The sequence below is a fragment of the Xiphophorus couchianus genome, chromosome 11 (assembly GCF_001444195.1).
Source record: "Xiphophorus couchianus chromosome 11, X_couchianus-1.0, whole genome shotgun sequence".
Classification (NCBI taxonomy): Eukaryota; Metazoa; Chordata; class Actinopteri; order Cyprinodontiformes; family Poeciliidae; genus Xiphophorus; species Xiphophorus couchianus.
Window position 1 is genome coordinate 24,228,676 of NC_040238.1, and position 18,629 is coordinate 24,247,304.

General features: G+C 40.0%; 1 protein-coding gene and 1 long non-coding RNA gene across 3 annotated transcripts; one reads left to right on the forward strand and one right to left on the reverse strand.

The window, feature by feature from the left end:
- The first annotated feature begins 6,317 nt into the window (after positions 1–6,317).
- On the forward strand, positions 6,318–15,921 carry eral1 (Era-like 12S mitochondrial rRNA chaperone 1). Its single transcript, XM_028031722.1, has 11 exons — positions 6,318–6,576; positions 8,291–8,452; positions 8,604–8,731; positions 8,822–8,899; positions 9,339–9,385; positions 9,467–9,528; positions 9,618–9,730; positions 10,791–11,096; positions 11,799–11,948; positions 12,983–13,063; positions 15,432–15,921. Exons 1-11 carry the CDS (start codon positions 6,471–6,473, stop codon positions 15,558–15,560), a joined length of 1,362 nt encoding a protein of 453 aa, XP_027887523.1. The 5' UTR covers positions 6,318–6,470; the 3' UTR covers positions 15,561–15,921.
- On the reverse strand, positions 10,952–17,663 carry LOC114153294 (uncharacterized). 2 transcript variants are annotated; one of them, XR_003597300.1, is made up of 5 exons: positions 17,547–17,663; positions 15,939–17,457; positions 15,405–15,537; positions 11,862–11,976; positions 10,952–11,064 (listed from the first exon to the last, which is right to left on the reverse strand). It is a non-coding gene; the product is annotated as an uncharacterized LOC114153294 (long non-coding RNA). The 2 variants fall into 2 exon arrangements; XR_003597301.1 differs by lacking the exon at positions 11,862–11,976 and having other exon boundaries at positions 10,964–11,064.
- Between the last annotated feature and the right edge of the window lie 966 nt (positions 17,664–18,629).

Genomic DNA, 18,629 nt, shown 5'->3' on the forward strand with positions numbered 1-18,629 from the left:
GAAAACTTATATTCTCAAACTTCAAATTTGACTGAGAAGAATTGTGAACTATTCTTAATGTTAAATTGATCTTTATTTAGCACGTAAGAGAAGTGGCAGATGCATTGCTTGCAATCATGTAAAAGTAACTGGATCCTTTCTGCGTTGCGCTGGTTTTATTGAGTGATCAGGCCGTGACACGGCTTGTCTTTAAAAAGGATGGTTTCTTGATTTATTCTGACGAGAGCAACATACAGAAAACAACCGTGATAGGCTGCCAGCTCCAAGTCCTACACAAAACAAAAGCACATAACAAAAATTAACGCAATAGATCTATAAATAAACTGGATGTATTTAGATGAAAAATAAACAGCACACACCTCTCCTGCAGGACAAGACAAAAGGGAAGGGTCTAAGGCAGGGGTGGGCAATCCTGGTCCTCGAGGGCCGGTGTCCTGCAACTCTTAGATGTCTCTCTGGTCCAACACACTTGAATCCAACAGCTGAATCACCTCCTAAGTGCAGTCAAGTTCTCCAGAGTCCTGCTAATGACCTCATTATTTGACTCGGGTGTGTTGAAGTAAAGATACATCTAAAAGTTGCAGGACTGCGGCCCTCGAGGCCTGGAGTTGCCCACCCCTGGTCTAAGGGGTGCAAACAATTTAAAGACAATACCACAGAAGAAGAAATAAAAAGGAGGGGCTTCCGATCTTAAAGTAACAAGGTTAAAACAATGACAGAGTTTTTTTTAGTCAGGTAAGGAACAATACAAATAACCAAAAAAAGACATTTTGTGTAATTATAACATAAGAGAAATATAACCAGGTTACATAAAGGAAAAACTCTGTAATTGTCTCTATAATTTATTTAGCAGCTGTCAACTTCTAACACATTTTATCCAAAGTACTTTTTAATACAATAAACTCACCGATGAAATACTGTCATGAATTGTTTTCTTATGAGTCAACCAAACATGTATTTAGTGCACAAAATGTGGTTTTTCGATCACATTTGAAGAGATGGTGGTAAATAGGCCCCTAAATCAAACTTTTCTTTAGGCTCTAAACAACCTTTGCCTGGCTCTGTATATTTTCAAAAATAAATCACAAAAACAAATGAATAAATACTCAAAGCCTATTTTTTATTTTATGTTTAACGGACACCGTCTTGTTTGTACATGTAGTGTTTATCTGGTTCACCTCAGTGTTCCCTGTGTGCTGTACTATATTAGGAATCTTGCTGGGAAAGATAAAGCCGAGAGAGAGCACTCCTGGTCAATAGTGTCACATGCTTTGTGATTTGATGAAATGTTCTATTTGTGCAGCATGGTGTGTATGGCCCCCTAATCAAAGACTTATATTTCTGTGACAACTAAAATAAATTACTCCATTACAATCGCCCACCTGCCCTCTCCACAGTATTGATACCCTTTTATTACCAGACGGAGGCAGACGGACAACACCGACGAATGGGCTGAGTTAGCGAGAACGCTCCAAGACGTGTGTTAGGTGGCTCCAAGTGGTAATGTCACGTCAAGGTGGAGTCGCCACAAAACGTAATCACACTTTGATTGTCCCGGAGAAAATTGCACACGTTCAGAGCCACAAACACGCCTGATGTGGCGCATTGTGAGAGATAACCGCACGGCCCCCGGCTCCCAGAACAGGCCCGGCTTATTACAATACTTCAGCCAATTTAGGCCTGCAAGCTTCACTTCCCCCATCAGCGGCGGCAGAAAGAGGGAAGAATTTGGTTTGAAAGCTCAATCACATGCAGCGCTCCGAGTTCAGCAGGTGGGGAAGTAGCAGCAAGCGGGACCCCATCAGGCAATAATACAAAGTTAATGATGCAGAATGGTGTCTTTCTCCATGGCGAAGAAGACGTCAATACAGGATGTTTAAGAACGTTGTTCCTAATTACGCTTTTTAAATTCAACACTGACGTGATTGATGATTTCAAAGAGAGGTATTATTGATCCACTTCACAGACAAGTCTCATCGATTGCAAGTCTAGAATGAATAAAAGTTTTTTTGTTCTTTCCCCTTACGCCCCCCCAACCCTTTTATTTCCCCCACTGAGAAAGAGATTGTACAATCAGAGCATCAGTGTGACCTATCTGGGTAGTTTGGAGCCAAATGACATCTTTTACAAAGGAAGCCTGAGGAAGGACGTATGGAACGGTGATTGCTGGATGGAGGGACCCTGGGGGTCTTTTAAGGCGTCGCACGCAATGCAACAGTTAAACCCCAGGCCTTTCTCAGTCTTTACATATGTGACATGTGGCACGATCGCTGCTAACTATAGCAAGTGGCAGAAGAGCTTTAAATGATCATTTTTACCAACCCTTTACACGGTTCAGTTTGGAAGAATTAACAGAGGCATTTCTTGCAAATTAAATACACTTTTATTTTATTCACAAGAATAAAGAAGTGCCCTGTCTAATACAGTGAACTAATGTTAAGCTGGTGCAAGCACACGCCTCACAATCCTGCCAACAACGCCAAATTTTGAGGCAGTGGCTTCTAAATCTATAGCTGGTCTACTCATAAGAAGATGCATCCATATATTTATTAATCAGTAGGATTCTTTACAAATAGTCCGACTTTGCTGTGGGTCTCAGCATGATTAAGGTAAGGAGTGGCTGTTTCACAGAAAGTCAGCCGCCTGTGCTGCGTCACGCCTCTCGCTGCAGTCAGCAGTGATGGAGTGACGGATGCTCTGACAGATTGTTTTTCTTCCTCCTCTTTTCCCCTCAACACACACCTCCACTCCCCCGTTGACATGCCCCCATGGGTTGTGCTCATACTTTGTTATTCCCTCAGAGCGGAGAGGTCTCCTTATTAGTGCATGAACCTGACACTCGTCGCATGTCTTATCCCAGTAAATCAACAAGAGAGGCAGCAAAGGCCGGGCGCGTCATGACACCACCTGGTTCAGCTGCAGAAACTTTCTGCATATTCAGGGTGATCTGACCTGCTAATGCACCGTTGGCTGTTTGAATTACACAAACCCGGATTGGTCAGGATTCAACAGCTTGTCAGATTGCCGCAACACGGATGAGATTTTTTTTTTTTTTTTCCCATCACGTCGTGCTGGATCTCATTGGCAAGTGCACTTCAAACAGCAAAAGTGCTTATAATTAAATGGTACGCAGGCAAATCATTTTCTTTCCTTTTTTTTCCTTTTGGTTGGGGTGTAGTGGGTTCTTCTTCCTGAAGGCCAAAGTTAATGCTGTTACAGAAAGAACTCGGATCCACTCCCACGTGAAGTGGCCATGCGAGGAAAGCCCAACGGGAGGGGAAAAAAGAGCCTTGAATGAATCTGAGAGGCAGAAAGTGGGAGAGAGGCAGATGTAGGGAAAGTTCAAACATTACTGATCCTCAAATATCCTTTTTGGTTTCTGGTTCAAATGGAATTTGGCTGTTAAGTGTCCGCTAAAAGCTCCATTTTTGTTGCCCCCTCTCCTTCGTCGCCGCCGAGCTTTTAGAGCTAGATGATGACAGATTGTGAGCTACCTGATATCCTTCATCATTCTCCCCCAGTGGAGGTGTTTGTTCCAACCCGAGCAAGTCCTCAAGGACTAACAAACAGCCGGCGGGTTTTGATGGACTACAGGGAGACATCTGCTCCGCCTGCTTTCGCCGTGCATGTTTGGAACACCGTGTTACAGTAATCAATCAATATGCAAGCCTCGTCTTTTCGGCCTGTTGATTAACCTTACAGATCTCACGGTGATAAAGTCATTATGTCGACCTGTCATTGTGAATTGGTGTTTGAGGAGCTGCAGAGAGTGGGTATGACAGCAGGCATGGCAGAGTGCTCAATATAACCTCAACAACATTGTCACAAATGCGCTCGGAGCGCCCTCGGGGATACGCTCTGTTCTGTGCGCTCCGGGGAGCCAGGGGGAAGGAAAACGTCTGCGCGGTGCAATCTGATTTGCGGTTACGGGGCACAGGAGCCCTCGCCAAATGATCAACAGAATATCATCCCCGGCCCCCCAAAAAGATCCCGTGAGCGCCGTCATCCATTTAAACTGCAAGTTGCTCATTGTCAGCAGATGTGTTTCTGCATTGTGATGAGCTCTTATGGGATTGCCGTTGGAGGGTTTTTTTCGCCTCTAAATGTCCTACCTGCTGTTGACAGGTGGTCCCAGAGCTGAGGGGGCCCCTCAGGTGTCCTCTGGGAGTTGCAGAGAATTTGCTGCAAAATTATGCACATCAGCTTGTTTCTCCCTAATTTCTCAATGGAGACAGTATCTAGCTGTCAAACATGGGAACAGAAATAATAAAAATCCCGGGCGTGGAATGCACGATGTATCGACACTAACATCAGTTAGTTATCGGCTGGGCCGATATTAACAAACAATATTTATTTCCATATTGTTGCCTCAAGTGACAGTGATAGACAAGCTATGCAGGATCATGGGGAGTTTAACTGAAACAGAAAGGCAGTGGTGAAATCAGCGGTGTGGTCAATTTATTCAATAAGTCGAAAGGATAGTAAAATATATATATAACACATAATATATCGGTACATATCTGTGATCGACTATAACTGTCTCAATAATTTCAGGTGATACATTAAGAGATTCAAAGTGGTTTCAAAGGTATTGTCAAGTTTACTTTGTAAAAGTGCAAAGAATAATATTCATTGTTTGATTGTTGAGTTACCATAGTTACAATCAGAAGTTTAGTCCTTTCTTTATGTTTGAGCTCAGTTTGCTCACTAATACAAGTCAGCAAATAAAAACCAATCATCTGTGATTGTTTTTCAGCTCAGCCAATCAAACTTGGCCCCTTCTCCCAGATCCCAACAAACTTGTATTAAGACTTTATTGGTGGTGGCCCAAATACAACTCTGCCTAAGGTCAAATACAACATCGGGCCAGTGCTGCATGGAAGTTAACCTTAATGACCCTAAATAAACAACCAAAGCTACTAAAGAATGATTTGGGTCAATGCATAGCTGTGGCCTGGAAAAATTCAGTTGAGAATCAATCAAGACTTTATAAGATCTAAACGCTGATGTCCATACACATTCTGCATCCATGTGTATGTACATAGATGCCTGAAATTGTTTTGTTCCAAAAAGGATTGGGGAAAAAAATATATATTTTTGGTATATAAAAAGCTAGTGGAGACATAATTCAAAAGACTCCTGTAACTGTGGTGAAAGGTGGATTTACAAAGTAGTGGGTAAATGCAAATGAATATCAAACTTTGCCAATTATTTTGTATGAATATATGTTGATCTTTCCAAAGAAATATCTCAATGGGTGTAACATGATGAAATGTGAAAAAAGGGCACATAAGCATTCTTATGTTTTTGAGAAATATTTATATATTTTTTTATTTTTATTTGCTTTCTTGTCATTTTGAAACTAATTGTGTAGTAAGCACATTGGAGAAGTTGTTTACACATGTAAAATGCTAACTAAGATTTCTATAGGTAAAACTAAGCATGGATTAGCCCCAAATCCATGAAGGTTAAAGAAAGGTTGAGGTTAAAGTGGGAGCAAAAGGTGAAAGTCTAAAATATATCTTCCCTTGACCCTCATGAGAAATTTAAAAAAGAAAAAAGAGAAAAACAATCTTGGAGCAAAGGCAGTTCCCATAAACCAAGAGTAAATATTGCATGTCACAGAGAAAATGCTGCAGGGACATCGTCCAGGTTTGAATTCCTCTCTGTCTGCGATAGGATGGTAGAAGTAACGACAGAGGAATTGCAGTTCCTGTTGACAGCAGACAGTGCGTTTCTGGATATGTAAATATAAATGAATGTCTGCGCCGGACATTAGCCAGATAACTGTGAGTTTCTATCCATAATGTTTACCTAAAAGCCAAAAAGAGCAATGTCTTCCTTGACTACAATCATAATCATATCGAGTTATTAAAATGACTAGATTTGTCCATTATTCTTCCAGTATTTATGTATGCTTGCATGTTATCAATACATTTTTAAAGCATTACATTTCTTCTTTGATAATTAAGAAAATTGCATTTAATTAGTATTGTGTCAGTTATGGTTCTAATAATCATATCAGTTTATTTATGTTCTTCCTTTGGCGTGGACTTAAGCATGTATGTCATGGACATTTTAACAATAAACTAACATTTTGAATGAACAACACTTTTTCTAGTGTTACATACATAAGCGCAAATACAAGCTAACAGTCTACGTTTCTTTCGACACTCCTGGTATATGTACATGCCATTAACCTGCGTTTATTAACCTAAAATATGGTTGACAGCAACGCATCTCGGTGTCAGCATTAAGGTGCTGCAGTTAACAAGGTGGTCGTTAGGGGGCGGTGTAGCCTTCACATAGACGTCATACGGACGCTCTCCAAAGCGGAAACTGCTTGTCGTTGACTGAAGCAACATGGTGTCACCCTTGAGGCAATGTGAATGTAAACAAGCGGCTCATCTCTGTCACAGTATTTAGTGTTTTACAGTCTACAGTAGGAACGTTTCGGGTTTAGGAGCGTCATGGCTCTTCGGGTGTTCGGCCGTCTGCTCAGAGATGGAGCCGTCATCTCCATGCAGCTGATCGGGTCTGCTCGGCAGGAAAGTGCGTCATGCCTCCTCGCTGCGGGTCAGTGCTAACGTTAAGGTTTCTGCTGCTCCTCTATCTGACGCTGTTTAAGCAGGAAGACATATCTGAGCATTATTAGAGCAAGCCACCAGCTGGAATAATTTGACATTTAGCTAAATAAAAGTACTCTGAGGTTGTTGTTTTTTTACGTTATATAATAATTATATAGGCTAAATATAATTATTAGGGTAATTATATTACTTCTGCTGTTATAAAAATAAAGGCACTATTCTTAAAGATATGTTTTGTGACTATCATGATTATTGCTCAACTAAACTAAGCTTTTTAATGTTAATTTGATTTTATTTTGACCCCAAATGAGCTATTCCTATGTGCAATTGTTTTTTTTTTTTAAAGTGCGGATTCATTGTGATTCAGTTCAAGTGCTTATATATTTATTGGCTTGTTTATTCTTTTCTAAATATTAAAAATATTCACAAATTTTTTTTTTTGGTAAAATAAGATGATTTTCTTAACACTAGAATAATAATAGTAGTAAAATTACTGCAAATTTTCAACAACAAAAAAAGTGTTTTTTAATTTCTGTTACACTCTGACCCCACCCTCCCAAGAAAACACAACAAAAATTAGAAAAATTCAGATAAAGTAGGCTAATAAGGAGACAATAATATTAAGCTGAGATAAATGCCTTCATGTCACAGAACCAGTAAAAATGCTTTAAAGTGAAAAAATAAGCATTCTAGAGGTAAAAGATATTCCAAAATGTTAAAAAGAAAAAAAGAAAAGGACCAAACTAGAATTTAAAGACATGAAAATACATTCAAAGGGAAAATTTTTAAAAAACTATATGCTGTTAGACAAAATTTAGAAAGCTTTTCAACTTTAAAATCCAGACAGATCCCAACTTTTGTCGATGCAAAAATTGGGATCTGTCTGGATTTAATAAACTATCTTGGTTGTTTTTGCTCATTGGATTGCAGCTAAATAATTTTAAAAATGTGAATGTAAAATTTCTCAACTGTCCATTATAGTTTTGCAGTTCTATACATAAGAAATTAACTACCTGTGCTCTTTCTGTAACTGATGCTGAATGAGTTTGTGAGATAGTGAGGAGGACATATGTGAAGACGGTGCAGGACATTCACCAGGGCAGTGAGACAGTTGTGAGGTGTGCGGTAGGAGTGGCAGATGGAACAAAATACCTGATCAGTCTTCTTTAAATGGTCAAAGCTAAACCTAACTTTGGGCCAGACATAATAACTGAACTCTAGTGTGGGTCACTTTCACTGGGATAGATGAAAAGTAGCAACTGAAATTCCAAGTGTGCTGAAATGTGGCATTGCTTCTACTGTTTTGTTTTTATTGTAAGCAAACATTGAGTTCCTTCATCTACCTGCTACCCGTAGGATTTGGGGGAGTTTTGTAACTAAGCGTGTTAAGAGGGTTGGTGTGACGGAAGAAAATGTCGTGGATAGGATGAAATGGAGGAAGGTGATTCAGAAGACTGATTTGTTTTATGCAAAAAGCAAAAAAAAAAAAAAACTGCACGAGACATTGATAACGTCCTGTGGTTCCCAGCATCTGCTTCATTAGAATGAGAAGTTTTAGATGAATTTTCAGAGAGACATTTTTGACAAGAACCCTGTGAATAAATCCTAATAATGTTCCAAATCATTCAGCATCCAGGAAGTGCAATCAGTCATCTCGCTCTGGCGCGGGCATCAAAGTCACAGAGATGTTGATGTCTTAACAGGAAGCGCTGCCGCCTGCAGCCGAGGCGGGAGGCACGGATTCATCTTCACTCCCGCTTGTTTTATTACATCTGAAGCATTTCTCGGCGGAGTGATGAAAGGCAAAGCAGCGGAGACGGACGGCGACATTTATCACCTCCCAGCCTCAGTTCCTCCAGACGGCAGTAAGCAGGCCGTTGCCTCGGAGATTTACTGGTCTGACTGTGCAGGCCTGGCGTTATTTTCAAAAAGTGCTGATGATGTCGTCCTGTCACCAATTTGACATGCCGTTGTTTTTCCTCTCTAATTATCTTCCCGTGCGTCATGTCTTTAAAGGTGAACAGGTATCCTTGTTGAAGAGACATCCTGACCAGCCTCCCGACTCAAAGGTGCTGAAGGTGGCTATAATCGGAGCGCCAAACGCCGGGAAGTCCACGCTGTCCAATCAGCTCCTCGGCAGAAAGGTCTTCATCTGTCTTTGAAACTTGCTTTAGCTGTCGTTTCATCTTACTGTAGAGGAGGCGATGCTCACAGTCTTTTATCGTTGCTCAAAGGTGTTTGCTGTATCCAAGAAAGTTCACACAACAAGGTCACGTTCTCTGGGTGTCCTAACAGAGGCCAGCACACAGATTGTAAGAGCTTCACCAGAGATTGAAGTAGGGGTGTCTCGATACAGCTTGATGATAACGATATCGGATCTTTGAGTATTAGCCGATACCAATATTGGCCCGATACGATATGAGCATGAATCACTCATACTTTTATTATTTATTTTAGAAAAGGCTCGATCAAACAGATCAATAGTCAAGGACAATAAATATGAGAACAACTGACCAATTTATTATTTACCAACCCGTCTGCGTGCGTGAAATACTGGAGCAAATGTTCTTTGGGCATGCTTATATCCCAGATGCTAGATGCAGGCCAATATAATCTGATACACAATTTTTTTTGGCTGTTGTCAGACCAATATCCGATATCAATATCGGATCGGGACACCCCTAGATTTAAGCAAATTGTGCAGCTCTAGAGAAAAGACCTGTATCAGTCGGTTTTGTGCTCATTTTGCAGATTTTGCTGGACACCCCTGGCCTCACCACACCGTTGAAGGCTAAAAGGTGCACTTCGTGTTGACTTATTTGTTGCTATTAAATGTCTCTAGTCTGTCTGAGGTCGTAACGGATTCTCTGCTTTCACAGACACCAGCTGGAGAAATCCTTGCTCGTGGATCCCTGGAACACCGTCAAAGAAGCTGACCTGAGTATGAGATGTTCACGTCTAGATCTGAGCTGCGCTTGTGGTTTGAACGTTTCCGAAAGCCGTATGAATCAAACTGTTGTCGATTTCCAGTGGTTGTCATGGTGGACGTGTCAGACAGATGGATGTGCCTCACGCTGGACTTCGAGGTGTTGAAATGTCTAGCCAAGCATCCGCATACCCCAGCAATCCTGGTGCTCAACAAGGTACTCATGTCTCATACTGTCCTCACATTGTGATGCTGCCACCAACACGATGTTCTACTTTTTGTTGATATTGGGACTGGATTATGTGACTGAAAAACATATCACAACATAAGGGTTTCATAATTATTGATTCGTTTTTTGTTTTAAATATCTGAAATACTGCCAAACTGATGGCGTAACCTTTCCTGTTTTAGTCACAGTTTTCACTCTACGTTGTTGGTTTTTTTAAGCAGTTATAAGGAACTGTGGTAAAACATAAAAATGGTAATGCGAAAGTCACTCAATGGGCTGTTGCTAGGTAACCAAAAAGGAAGTTGGTTAGTTAATGCCACCATCCTAGCTTAACTGACAGCGACAGGTTGAGCATCTAAAGTCTTTCTTCTGCCTACATCCCCCAGAATGCTTTGTGGTTCTGGATTGGAATTCAGTGAAATTATTGAATATTTTATCGGACATATTATCCATTGATATTGATCACGTCTATTGCAACATATACATTTTTATTTATTTATTGTTCAGCACTAGTTGTTAAAATTTTGAAATTGTTTTTCATCTCTTGTAATTTTTCAGTTAAAAACAAACAAAGGTTATACACAACAAGGCTAAAATGACTTAACTACACAAATTTAATAGCAAATGAATATAAATATCCTACAAAAGCATTAAAGTTTGTGGCTGTGGTTCAACAAAATGTGGAAAAGTCAAAGGGAGTGTAGACCTTGTGCTTCAAATTATTAAAGGAAATCTCTTATTATCCATCAAACATCTAAAATAAGCACTTCCCACTCTCACCACTCTGTGCTTTATGAGCGATGGTAAAAGATCAATCTTTGTCAGTCTGCCATGCTGTCCATTCTAACTTCTCAAATCCAGTTTGTGGCTCTTAGCTTCAAGCCTTTTGGCTCCTGCAGCTCTGCTGCGGTTCCTCTCTCCTCCATTTTCAATCTACATCATATAGAAGAGCCAAGTTTTTCTTGAACATAACCCAAAACTGTAAGGGAAAAAAAAAAGCTTGTGCTTCCATGTGCACTTTAAGAAAAGCCTTTTGTGATGTTTTAAGGTGGACCTGTTGAAGGCCAAGAACAGGCTGCTGGACATCACGGCGCAGCTGACGTGTGGCGTGGTGAACGGACGGAGGCTGCGGGTCAGGCCCGTCATCAAGCCTCCCTGGGCTAAAAAGAAACCAGAGAGGAGTTCCGAGTTATCGCCCGACGAGGAAGCGGCAGCACTTGAGGGCGGTGAAACGCCAGACTCTGTGCTGAGCAAAGAGAAACTGAAGCAGCTGAAGAGTCAGCAGGGCTGGCCTCACTTTAAGGACGTCTTCATGCTGTCTTCTGTGGACAGAGAGGATGTGGAGACTCTGAAGGTGAGCGGTCACACAAGACAGGGATGCATGGGGTGTTTAAAACTCGTTACACCGTAGTTACACTCACTGCGCTAACTATCTTGGTAATGTGGAATAAAATTTTTAAAAAGTACGCTAAGGTAATAACATAAAGTTTCCAAAGTATGAGTTATTTGGCTTCTCTTCTAGAATTAAACTAAATAACAAAAGTGGAAAAGCATAATTAATGCTGTAAATATTAGAAGAGTATTTATAAGTAAATTAATATGATGGTTTACATTAAACTTCTGTACTAATGTAGTTGTTGGAGTCAGCAGCAGAAAAAATACATTACCTGCAGAGCCCTGCAAAAGTATTCATGTCTATCTGTCATGACACATTTTGCTGGATGATAAATTGTCATAGTAATTATCGTGATAAAAGATACTATTGTTGTTTTGAGACCATTTTTACATAAATTGATAATGTAATAATAAATCAAGTTTGCCCTCATAAAGAGCAATAAATCTACATATCCCTTAATAAACAGGGTAAGTTTTGAACCTTTGAAAACCATCCCTGCTCCGTCTTCCTCTTCATAAATATCTTTCGGTTTGTGCCGGTCCGCCACATAAAATCGAAATAAATACGTCGAAGTTTGCGGTTGTCACACCTTCAGATGTGAAAACAACCGCACACAACCGTGAGTTGTGAATGCATTTTACATATTGTTTGTTCTTGCAGAGCTACTTCCTGGCTGAAGCCAAGCCCGGGCCCTGGAAGTACCACAGCGAGGTTCTGACTGACCAGAGTCCAGAGGACGTCTGCGCCAACATCATCAGGGAAAAGCTGCTGGAGTATCTGCCACAGGAAGTGCCCTACTCCATGACCCAGGTGAGGAGAGCCGTCACAGCACTGCGGCCTGTTTAGAGCACAAGTACGCATTTCATCTTGGCCTGAACGTAATGATTATTTTAGTAATCAATTAATCTGTCAATTATTCTAAAGACTAATCGATTAATAGAAATATTGGTGCACTCTGCAGATTTTTTACTTAACCACTTCAGCATTTTTCTTTTACACAATATTAGAAATACATTAAATGATGCAATTAAATGCATAACTCAGTTCTTTTTCAAAACAACCATTTTAGGCACTTTTTTGTTGATCTTTTTGCTAAAGCTAAACAAATGCTTCTAACATGAACATGTGAAAAGCTCAGCCTTGCTGCTTTACCTACATCAGTGTAGGGCTGGTCTTTTATTTTTTATTTTTTATCTATTAACCAATTAATAATTGGGCAGCAAAAGATGCTTGATAGGATTTTTAACAGAATTTGAACTAAATGAAGCTAAAACTGTTCCACTTGAGGACTTCTGGGTAGAGCATATTTTACAGATAAAGAATTAATCTTAAATGCAAAATGTATATATTATTAGTTCAGTTTTGACTTAATTTCTGCTCTGAGCATGTAGTTCTTGTAGGAATTGTTTTAGTTTTTTGTTTTGTTTTAGTCTGAATACTCCAGTTAATTAATCGATTACTAAATTATTTGACAATTATTCAAACAATTGATTAACCACAATTAATCATGATTAATCCAATTAATCGTTTCAGCCCCGGGTTCATAAAAGGAGGTTATTTTCTTCATGACATCGTAAATTACACTGCCGTTTCTTCATGTGTTTTGGAATTTTAGTTTCAAAATTTGTTGTGCGAAATTTCTGGTGTACCTTTGACAGCTCAATTCATCTTAAAGGATTTTATTATATAAAAGCAACACGTATGAAATAAGAACTATATTTACAGCCTCTGATCTCCATTCAGGGCTCTTTTCTTAAACTGCCCAGATGTTTATTTGACCTAACATTTAGTTTTGTTCGTAAGTGCAGATAGTTTCTACTCTTAAAATCTGTCTCTGTTTTCAGTCTATTGAACTCTGGCAGGAGGGAGAAAACGGGGAGCTGGATATTTCTGTGAAACTGTACACCAAGAAAGAAACTCACATGGTAAGTACTCCAGCGTTTCTGTCTGGTTGTAAAGCGTCTGGCAGCTTCACGTGCCTGCATGTCCGCTTGATGGCTGGACATTAACGTCCCCTGTGTTTACCTGCAGTTTAGCCTGTATATACACACTGCATCATTTAGCTACGGCAGCTGTCCAGCAGCTTAACCCAGAAACGTCTCCGCGGAGACAAACGTGCACGTCCCGGTCGGTGTAAACGCCTGAGACTTTGGCTTTCCTCAAGCTCTTCATCCGGTGACATCACGAGGTCAAAATGTGCAGCTGGACGCTGTTTACAGACAAGCGTCACATAAGTATGCTGATGTTAACATTTATCTGCGTGTAATCTTTAAGAGAGGCCTCCCAGAGTCATCCTGGTTGACTGTGAATGTGACATTATGTTTAGAATGATTAATTTTATGCTCCATTTTTAGGATAGAAAAGTTAAATTGTTAGTCTGTAACGTGTATTCTGTTTATCTAGCATTCATTGAAACATGAACATTTGACTCAATTTGGATTTTTTTCAACCAAGAAATTTACCCAAAGGATCCTTTAATATCAAAGCGAAAACTGATTTCTACAAAACGGTGACAATTAAACAAAAATGGGTATCGTAAAATAAGTGATTGCGTAAATATTTACCCCCTTTGAAGCGACTGACCTAATTCAACAGAGGGCCAGCCAAATGGTGCTGTTAGTCTCACAATGAGTGGAGTGGGGCTCAGGGACTGTGTGTCAACTGATTGTAGCATAAAGACAGCTGGAAGGTCCTTTCAGTACTCCTGGCTATCACTTATTTTATGTTACTTTTCTTTTTTTACTTAATTGTCATTATTTTGTAGAAATCAGTTTTCACTTAGATAAAAACTGATTTCTGTTGTATAAAACAAAGCCACGTTTTTTTGATCACGATTGATTTGTAAAAGAACTAAAAGGAGTAAAACACCTTTTTAAAGGCACTGTTTATACATACAGTATATTCCCCATTTACCCTTATCTTAAACTTCTTTTCTTTTTTTATCTCATAAATATTTAATCAACCTTTTGGACTCTGGATATTAGATGAGAAAGAACATTTGTAGATGCATCTGTGCTGCTGAATGTTTCGAGGCCACTGCCCTCTTAGAAGAACTTGGTTTTCCAGCTTGGGTAAGGAAAGCAAATTGGAGCTCTGCAAACCGATGACTGACCAACAGCCTCTGAATAATGTTTGACATTAAGTTATATTTTCTGGCCTTTCTGGTCATTTCATAGAATGGACACAGGGAAATATAGTTTATATGCAGTGTAATTGTAATTTCCAACAGGAAAGCAGGTAGTCTTCTAAAACATATCACAAGGTTGGGTCACAGAGAGAGAGGCATCTTGACTCCATCTCTCTAGTCTAGATCATCTGGAGCTCCGGGTCGTCCTGCTTTAGATCAGTTAGTTTTAGACATGGACTGTATGCAGGTTTTAAAGCATTTCCAGGTTTTAAAAAGTCATGGCTTTTCAACCATAACTTGAAAAAGCGCTGAAATGATTTATCGACTTAAGCGCGATGATTTGATTGTTGAAATCATCAAAGAATCTAGTAATCGATTCAACGTTAACTGGGATATACAGACTCAAAAACATGCCTTTTACACGCCATCAGAAGAGTAATTGGGCCAAATCTATATTTAAAAATATATTCATTTTGCATTTACGATTAAAAAAAACACTTCAGTCTGTAAATATGTTCTACCTAGAAACCCTCAGTTTTACCTTCACCTAATTCAAATTTTGAATTATCTTCTATTAAGCACATTTTGCTATCCAGATATTAATCCAAATTGAAGTACTTATTTTTTATGTATTTCTAAAACTGCATAAAATATTCTTAAGTGGTTAAATAAAAAATCTGCAGAATATCCCAGTTTTTTTAATCGATTAATCGTCAGAATAATATATTACGTCCGCTGCAGCCTTTGTTACATTTAGGCCAATATGCAATGAAGGTTAAAGATATGGAACAAAATACCAATAATAATATGTTATGGATCACATATGTCTGGTAATCAAGCCATACCAATTTATCAACCTGAGTAACACAATACACTAAATTGTACTGTAAATAAACCAACATAAAGGAATTTATTGTTTATTTTACTAAAGCTTTCTGTACATTTTTATACATTCTGCTTTTTTTCCTGAATCTTATTCTATTTTAAATTCATTTCAGTTCTTTGTCTTCTAACCTGTGTTCCAGTAGTTTTTCCCTCAGATCTGTTTTTATTTTCAGTCATTTAATACCAAGCTCTTCGGTCAAAAATGTATTGTTTTTTTTTATCGATAAATCGATCATATCGAGACAGAATGAAACCTGTTGCGTCGCTTCTCGTGTCTGCAGACCATGGTGATCGGCGCGGCCGGCCAGACGGTGGCGCGCATCGCCCGGGAGGCGGGGGAGGACCTCAGCCGGGTCTACCTGAGGGACGTCAGGCTGAAGATCTCTGCTAAGATGAAGAAGAAGAAGTGAAGAAGACCGAGAGCTCCTGGAACCTTTCTGCCTGCTCTATTGTGACTCTTTTTTTCTCTGCCAAAGACAGAACCGGAGCTAAAGAGGTTATGGCCTCATCATGAGTATGACACGGAGCCGGGAGGCAGCATATGCTCCGTCTCCAGTCCAAGAACCGCCATGGACCTGGCTCCTGTCTCACAAAAAGACGTTTTACTCCTCCTTTGTTTCATTTCAGGAACCCACTGTGTCTTCGTTTAACCCGTTTGCAGGGATATGTTACTGTATTTAGAAGTGAGGGCAGGGTGTCCAAACTTTACGCAGACAACAGACGAATCGAAATGTTGCAGCAGAATAAAACCCAGCTTGAAGTGTCGGCGTATTTTTAAGCTCCGGTACCTTTTTGGTAGCAAACATGACACGGCGGCTCATCAAATGGATGTTTTGACACGACTTTGACAGCTCCTTCATGGCTGAGCGGGTTTGGCAGGCTGTGAAAAGGCCGACGTTTTTATCTTTGGCTCTCAGGGCTTTTTCTTCCCTCGGCGGGCACAAACGCTGCGCTGTAGATAAACCGAAGGCGAGAGCTGCACCGTCATGTTCACTCACATGTCCCTGATGTACCGTCCAACCCAGTTCCCTCCACTCCCTTCATCACTTTAGCCGTCTCTGCTGCCCTTTGAAGTGTAGCCATCCATCTCTGCGACCATCACTTTCCCTCTTTTTCTTCTTCTTCTCCTCCGTGTTTTTAACCCTCGCTCCGTTCTTTTGGATCCTCTAAAGCCCGTCTCTGCCTCCGAGGGCTACATTGTCTCTCTAATGGATGGGGAAAGTGGAGCACTAACCTGATGCTAAAGTGGGTCAGATAATGGGGATTCGATTCATTCCCGCTGCCTGTGGGTTAACTCAGCAGTTCAGGGCATCTTGATGAATAACCAGTTAGTAAGTGTCCTGATGTCAGGGAAGGGGGGTGAGAGTTTCCTCACAGACTGAAGCCGTCAGTCCCCGAAGCGCTCCTTGTTCTCTGAACAGCTGCTACCTCCCCTCTTGATTTGACAGAGCAAAAAATCGCTGCCTTAGACAAGCTAACTCCAGCTCAGTCTAGAAAATTAATTTAGATCTAATGCAGGATGTCCACGCATTCTTAAAAAGTCTACAAGTCATGTAACTGAATTTTTTTAAAACGTAAATTAGCCTTAGATAAGTTAATCATAATGGTAAATTAAAATGTTGTTTCGCCACGTCTATTTAACCCCGTATATTTTTTTTTCTTGCTGAACTTTTCTGTCAGGCAAAAGCTTGAGTCGCACTCGTCATTGCGATTCTCAAGGCGGTTGAACCTGCCAGTAATTAGCACTAATATGCCCAACACTTGCTATCTGGCTAGCATGTGTTGAATAGTTTTATACAATACTGATCATGGGGTGGGTGAAAATGTACTGACGTTTGGACGATATTCATACATTTCACTCATAACTGTCTTAAAAAATATCTTAAACAGTTACAAAGTCTTAAATTTGAATTTTTGAAACCTACAGAAACACAAAACCATTAAGAGCAGATTCTACAAATGAAAGAGGCACTCATGTAAGGGAGACAACCATCATTTTTATTTGACATTATTGGTTTAAATGTGACAATGCTCCAGCTCGTCCTTTCCTTCGTCGTCATTGAGCGAAGGCCGTAGAACCCTTACCATTACTAAAACTCAGTAATGGTAACGGTTTAACTGCCCTCCTCGGCTGTGTGTTCGGCCCCCTGACGTTTCAGTCCGAGTCTCCTCCGGCGCCGGCGGCGGTGGAATGATACCCTGGATAGTACATCATCTATACTGTAGTGTCTCTTTAAAAAACTTACAGTATAAGATGATATCCTGTCCAGGGCACAAGACAGAGCAGCCAAGCAGCTCGTCTGGAATCTGCAACAAAAAATTGGGGTGAAAATGACTTAAAAATGCAAATAAATTCAGATTAACTGGCCGTAGCCTCATGTCTGAGCTGTTCTCACCTGTTTGCACCTTGTCATTAGACGCCTTCATTACAAGTGTTCACGTCTGGTCCATGTCTCCTAACTGCTCAGTCTGTTGGGCTCCAGCACTTAAAAGGTTGCCCCCCTCAGCTCATTAGCATACCGTGATGACTTCTGGGGTGGACCAGAGAGGTTTTTTTTTATTTTTCTCCTTATCTTCTCAACCTGATTGCCACAGTCCAGTAAAGGTCCACACCCTTGTGCCTCGTCCTGAGGCTGTTACGGAGACGCCACAAATGTGTCCTGAATGCAAGAGTGGCAAGAAGAAAGGGACTGTTGAGAACCCAATGAACCCAGTTAGAAGTTTCCTACATGCCATGAAGGGAGCATGTCGAAGTTGGATTAGACCAAACTGTAATATTTCAGTCTACAGGTGCATTTCCAAATGTAATATTGTCTAAAGGTTCAACAGCTTTTGTCACACATTTCAAAAAGTGAAAATCATATCACACAGAATTACAACACATATAATGAAATGTTTCAATACCTTTCATTTCTTATCATTTTGATGATTATGACTTAAAGATCATGAAAAACCCAAATTGTCTCAGAAAATTTGAAGCGCGGTCCAAGAAAGGTTAAAGATTTGGCCAACAAAATAGAAAACGACTGATGACCCCCCAAAAATGTGGCAATTATCTTTTTTTATTTTAATAAGGCACGTTATATTTTGGATCTTTAAAGATTCATATAATCCATATTTAAATAAATGTGTTTATTATTGAGCAGACTACACTGAAATAACAAACTATAAACTAATTTTTGCTGTTTAAATTAGCCAGTTTTAGTACCAAGGGTGAAAGGTTTGGTACTAAAACTTTTAGTACCAACCTGCTATAGAAACTGGATGTTCATAGAGTTCATCAAACATATTTGTAGACAGGTGAGTGGAAGGCATGCAGAATAAATGCTACAAATGTCAATTCTTGTATCGAGTCGCTTCTGAACCGGAAACGATGTCAGAAGCTTGTAGCCTTGGGATAAGGAGAAAAATAGCTGGATTGTTGTTCGGTGGTTAAAATTTCCTCTTTTTATATTAAAGTAAATTCTGCATTTCATTTG